Consider the following 6,300-nt stretch of genomic DNA (forward strand, 5'->3'; position numbering starts at 1 on the left):
AATTTTTTTGTTAATTGGTGAACCTTCAATGTCGAACCTTAGAATTCTATGATCAGACATAGATGGTTCACTGGATACTCTCCAGTTTTTCACAAGCTCACAACCTCGAGAATTTCCTATAGTAATATCTAGGACCTCTTTGCGTGAGATAGTTACAAATGTTGGTGTATTACCTACATTACATATTTCTAATTTTTTACTAGTTATAAATTCTAAAAGGTACTCACCTCTTATATTGGTGTTAGTGCTTCCCCAAACTTCGTTGTGTGCGTTGGAGTCGCAACCGAGTATAAGAGGCAATTTCATTCTCTCGCAGTAGTTTACCAGTTTAACGACCTCTGCAGATGGTACCTGAGTGTCGTCTCCTGGTAGATAACCTGTAGCTACGACTACGTTCCGTAGAACTCCGTTGATGTTAGCCGGAATCTGTATGGCAACGAGGTCCCTGGAGAGAAATTCTGAAAGACAGATAAAGTTGATATTAATATTCAATAAAATGCAGGTTCTTGGTTTATCACATCTTACATCCCAAATTGTCTGCATATTCTTTGCAGTCAAACCACAGATTCGACCCCTGTAAATCCAGGGTTCTTGGACCAGCACTATGCTCAGGTTCGATTTGAGCGTAGCCCTTGCAATAACTGCCGACGCAGCTTTTGCATGGTGGATATTTATTTGGGCGTTTCCAGTGCTGGTCATCAGGTGGTTATTCCTCCTTCGTTTCTTCTATCAGACCGTCGTCGATGTCTGACAGAAAGATTCTTTCGGAGTCTTCCTCGGACGCCAAGTTCAGTAGAGAGAGATCTAGATTCTCAATGTCCTCACTCTCGTGAGGTAGCACGCTGATATCTTCAATCTTCTCGCTCCTGGTCGCCTCCTCCTCCACTAGTTCCGCAACAGTTGCAGGTATCGTTCCTACAGCTGGTGTATTTTCCCCAGCTGAGTTACTTCTTTCCTTGTTGTCTCGTCCCTTATGCAGGTGAATTGGTACGGAACTGAACCTGTAGAAGATCCTACAGCCGTTGGTTGTTATGGCTTCCTGAGACCGGTTGTCAATCCCGATTGTTAGGAGTTTGCCATTTTTCAGATCCTTGCTGCTAAAAACTCTCCACATCTGAGTATGTAGACCCTCATTTTGAGTTATGAGTAGTTTTAGCAGCTTTTCCGTGTCGACCCCTTTAGCTCTTGGGAGGTAGACTGTCAACATGTGTAATTTCGGTATTTTGTCCCCGACACACGTGGTGAGTTCAGCACCTTCCCATCTGTTCAGCTTAGGTGCCGTTCCATGGATAAAATTAGCCGCATCCTCGTCTACGCAGTCAACCAGTATAAGTCCTGGGCGAAAGTGTATCCCGCTAAATCGTAGCTTGGCATCCCATCCTTTATACATCTCCTCAATGAGAAGTTCCTCGATTTTACCTTGCTCCTCCCTAGAGAGATTTGATTCCGGGTAAGATTTCGGAAGAATTGCTATTCTTAAGCTCTTGGCTACATTAGCGTAACTGCTACCCGATATTATTTTTCTCGGTTGTTTTGGTGCTGCCATTTGCGTACCATCCTTTGCTTGTGGAGGTTTCTCATTCCCTCTTCTTTTCTTAGCTGATTGATGATCGATCGGACTAATTTCTTGGGCAGACCTCTTCTTAGAGTCTTGATTGCCCCTCGGCCGATTGAGCGCCTTTTCCTTGGCTGCCTCCGGTGCTAAGCCTTCTTTGAGATAGCGCAGGTACCATTTTGTACCCGCACCGCTCAAACCAGTAGATTTCCTGGCGTCGCGAAAGCTTTGGCCGGAGGTTAGTCCAGTGCTTGTCGAGGGCTGTGGTAGTGTTTCGATCGTTACATCTTTTGGTGCAACCTTTGAACCCAGAGTTCCTTGACTTCCTTTTCGTAACGAAGGTTCCGTTTTTGATTCAGTTGGCAGAGAGCTAGTATTGTTCCTAGCTTCTTTGCCCTCAGTACTTTTTTCCGCTTTCCGTTTTGGAAAGGGTGCCTGGCGATCGGTATGTTGGATATCAGACTCCGACCGATTTACCAGTTTATTTGCAGTGTGTGTTCCTGCTGGTTTTTTATATTGTTTTTATTATTTTTATTCAAATTATGTTCCATTAAATTCCCACGAGTGTGGGGGAAAGGAGGTCCGCCGTGTCATAGCCCCCGATAACACGGTAAGCCCACAGTTACTCAATGAGGCGGGCAGGTATCATTGAGGTGCGACGCTAGAATACAGTCTGTTACCCCCGACTGCAAACAAGTCCGATGAACACGTGCAAATTCCGGATTGGGGGGGAAGATGGAGGTGGAGAGGGATATGGGTATTGAAATGTTGATAGTAGGGAATATTTAGGAATGGGAAGGTGCGGGTTTGGCTCGCATTAGCCGCTATAAGCGTTACCAGGGATCACCACGTGTAGGCCCTCCTTTCGAAGGGGGTGAGTACTTGGGATTAGTCTCACCTGCGAGTCCATCTAGTGAAATACTAGGATCCCCTATTTTAATATAATATGTATTAAATAAAATTAAGCTATTTTATTTTAGATCATATTGAAAATTCTTAAAGTGAGTGAAATTATCTTATATGTTGCGTGTTAAATATAGTGTATTGTGATGTGTAACTAAAATGTCTTTTGAAGTTACTAGTGTTGGTGTTGTTGCTTGCTTATTGTTATATTGAAACTATGTAGGTTGAAAATATGTGAATATTTCCTTCCTTACAAACAAAAAAAGAAAAATTGTCCAATTTAAAAGTGGAAATAATTTTGTTAAACAAATAAATAATTAATTTCCAATATAAAAGTGGAAATAATTTTGTTAATCAAATAAATAATTAATTTCCAATATAAAAGTGGAAATACTTTTGTAAACAAAATTTTTAAGAAAACTCCAAATATAAAAATTGGAAATAAATTTGTGAAATAAAAAAAATTTTTTTTTAGAAAATTCTAAATTGAAAATAACTTTGCGAAAACAATAACGTGGATTTAAAAATATAAAAAAACTCGTCATAATCGAACATAATTCAGAGAAATACCAATAAAATTTCTCAAATTATTAAAAAAACTCTAGTGTACATGTGAAGAAAGAGGCTCCTGAGTAGCTTAATTGCAAAAAGGGGTTACATGTGGTATCAGCCGCTTCATTACACTAAGAAGCATAAAAAGAATCAAAATAAAGTGAAAATAACGTAAAATATTAAAACTTTTAAATAATAAAATAGTACACAAACAATTTATAATTATTTAAAATAAAGAAATTTAAAGTGAATTAAAATAATATATTAAAGCTTTTGAATAATAAAATAGTAAACAAACAATTTATAATAATTTGAAATAAAGAAACATAAAGTGAATTAAAACAAAATATTAAAACTTTTAAATAATAAAGAAATAATCAAACAATTTATAATAATTCAAAATAAAGAAATGTAAAGTGAATTAAAACAAAATATTAAAACTTTTAAATAATAAACAAGCAATTTACAATAATTTATAAAAAAAAAATACAGCTAAAAAAAAGAGGCGAAAATCAGAACGCTGCCGTTATCTAAATCATCTGGAGCTGAAGAAATAATGAAAGCAATTGGAATATTGTAAGATTCTGTATATTACTTCTAATATAAATATATTAAACTCAATTGTTATTACAATATTATTATTACACTAATTTATATTGTACTAAATATTATCCTTATTAAAATAAATCAAAATGAATCCGAATATTATTAGGCCACCTGTATTAAATCAACCTCTCAATAACAGCCCAAATAACAATAATAACAATAACAATAATGCTTCAAATCCAAATCTAAACCCAAGTCCTCCATCAGTTAATGCGGCACCAGAATTAGAGATACTAATTACTAGCATTGTACGTAGGGTATACATCAATGAATGTAGGGACACGGTAGAAGCCATAGTAAATCCGAGTAGTGATTTAGTAGCAATAGATCAGGGTATAGATGAAAGTCATATGGCAAACCTAAATGAGTTAGACAAAATACCGGACGTTGTCCGCTGTCTTAGAGAATTCAGTGGAAATCCACTGAACACTCTTTTAACACTTGGAAAAGTGTTAAAAGAGTTTTAAATCTTTATGAAGCACAAAAAGGTACTTTAAAATATTTTGGAATTCTCATTGTAGTTAGAAACAAAATCGTAAGGAATGCTGACAATATCTTAGAGTCATACAATACTCCATTGAATTGGGATAGTATAATTAAATGTCTCAATTTGCATTATGCTGACAAAAGGGATATTAACACCCTAGAATATTAGATGACAGCAATGATGCAGGGAAATAAAACTATCAATGAGTTTTATCAAGATGTTATCAAGATCTCTCGCTAATCACAAACAAGATTTCGTGTACGGAAATGGATAGAGAATCTATGCAAATGCTAATAAGAACATATAGAAGTAAAGCTTTGGATATTTTTGTGAGGGGACTCAAAGGAGATTTGCCCAGACTCTTAGGAATTCGCGAACCAGCGGACCTTTCACAAGCGCTTCACTTATGTCTTAAACTGGAAAATCAACAATACAGAGCAAACTTTTCGAATTATGCACACAACAATCTGTATGAAAGAAAACCAGCAATTGCACCTCGGAAAACTTACCCTAACCCTAATCCCCTACTACCTCAACAATTTTACCCACAATTAGCGTATTTACCTCAAGTAAAACCAATAAATTACCATCAACAACCTAACAATAGGAATAAATTTCAAAACATTCCGCGCTTTAACAATCACCAAAGTGTACCACCACCAAGACCATTCGGTCTGAAACCACTTCCGCCACCAATACCCATGGAAGTAGACGAAACACTAAGGTCAAAGGCGGTAAACTATATGAATAATCCAGCGTACAATAATCGATACGTAGGAAAACGGCCACGGCCTGCATCTTTTCAGGCTGCACCACCACGTAAATTTCAAAGAAATTTTCATATTGACACATATGAAAATTTTAATGAAGAAACTTTACAAAGTACGGACTGCGAGTACCAGCAATCTTTGGACGAATACTACGCAGAAGGTGAATCCTGTGAAATACCTGAGGAGTGCACCGATCTTACGGATGTTCATTTTTTAGAATGAGCAACTAGTCTTTGCCATATTTTGAGCGCAAGTCGAGCGATAATAAGGTTCTTAGACTTTTAATTGACACTGGGTCAAATAAAAATTATATCCAACCCTCTCTCATAAAAAATCTCTTACCAAATAAAAATATACTTTTTGCTAATTCAGTAGGTGGAAAAACTGATATAAAATTTATAAATATATAAATTTGATATATAAATTTATTTAATATAAAAACCATAAAGGTTAAAGTATTTTTACTGCCAACCATTACATCTTTTCATGGAATTTTAGGTAATGACAGTTTAAAAGAAATTTCAGCTGTGATTCATGCACGGCAAAATTTTATGCTAATAAATGATATTATAAAAGTTGCAATCAAACAACAGCCTTTTCAGGATGTTAATGCAATTAATATCCGAACAGATCATCTAACTCAAAAACAAAGACAGAAAGTTAGTCAATTAGTAAGAAGTTATCCCGATCCAAATGAGAAATTGACTTATACTACTGCGGATGATCCCGTTAACTCCAGATATTATGCATATCCAGTAACACTTAAAGATGAAATTGAAAAACAGATTAAAGAGTTATTAGATCATGGCATAATTAGACCTTCACGGTCATGCTATATAATGATTGTCGATTACAGGAAGTTAAATTCCGCTACAGTCTCAGATAGATACCCCATTCCAAAAATTAATGATGTACTTGCCCAATTGGGAAAAAATAAATATTTTTCAGTCATTGACCTCAAGAGCGGATTTCATCAAATCCCATTAAAAGAGGCCGACATAGAAAAAACCGCTTTTTCTGTTAACCACAGAAAATATGAGTTTACGCGACTCCCTTTCGGTTTAAAAAATGGTGCTTTGATATTTCAAAGAACTCTTGATGACATATTAAGAGAACATATTGGGAAGATATGTTATGTTTACATTAATGACATAATTATTCTTGGCGAAGATGAAGAATCCCACATTGAAAATATAAAAAAAATTTTTCAAACTCTACAAGCAGCAATGAAAGTTCAGCTGGATAAAAGTGAATTTCTAAAGCAGGAAGTCGAGTTTCTTGGATTTTTAATATCTTTCGATGGAATAAGAACAAATCCAGTTAAAGTAAACCCAATCAATAACTTTCCTTAACCCTAAACGCTAAAAAAAAAAAAATCAATAGTTCTTGATAAAAAAGCCATGGAAACATTCGATAAATTTAAAAGT

At 35.7% G+C, this 6,300-nt stretch overlaps 1 protein-coding gene across 1 annotated transcript; it reads right to left on the reverse strand.

The window, feature by feature from the left end:
* Nucleotides 1–706: 706 nt before the first annotated feature.
* Nucleotides 707–3,003, reverse strand: LOC119665903. Its single transcript, XM_038075161.1, has 2 exons — nt 2,997–3,003; nt 707–2,055 (listed from the first exon to the last, which is right to left on the reverse strand). The coding sequence occupies exons 1-2, from the start codon at nt 3,001–3,003 to the stop codon at nt 707–709; spliced, it is 1,356 nt and encodes a 451-aa protein (XP_037931089.1).
* Nucleotides 3,004–6,300: the final 3,297 nt, after the last annotated feature.

This window comes from Teleopsis dalmanni, chromosome 1 (genome assembly GCF_002237135.1).
Source record: "Teleopsis dalmanni isolate 2A chromosome 1, ASM223713v2, whole genome shotgun sequence".
Lineage (NCBI taxonomy): Eukaryota > Metazoa > Arthropoda > Insecta > Diptera > Diopsidae > Teleopsis > Teleopsis dalmanni.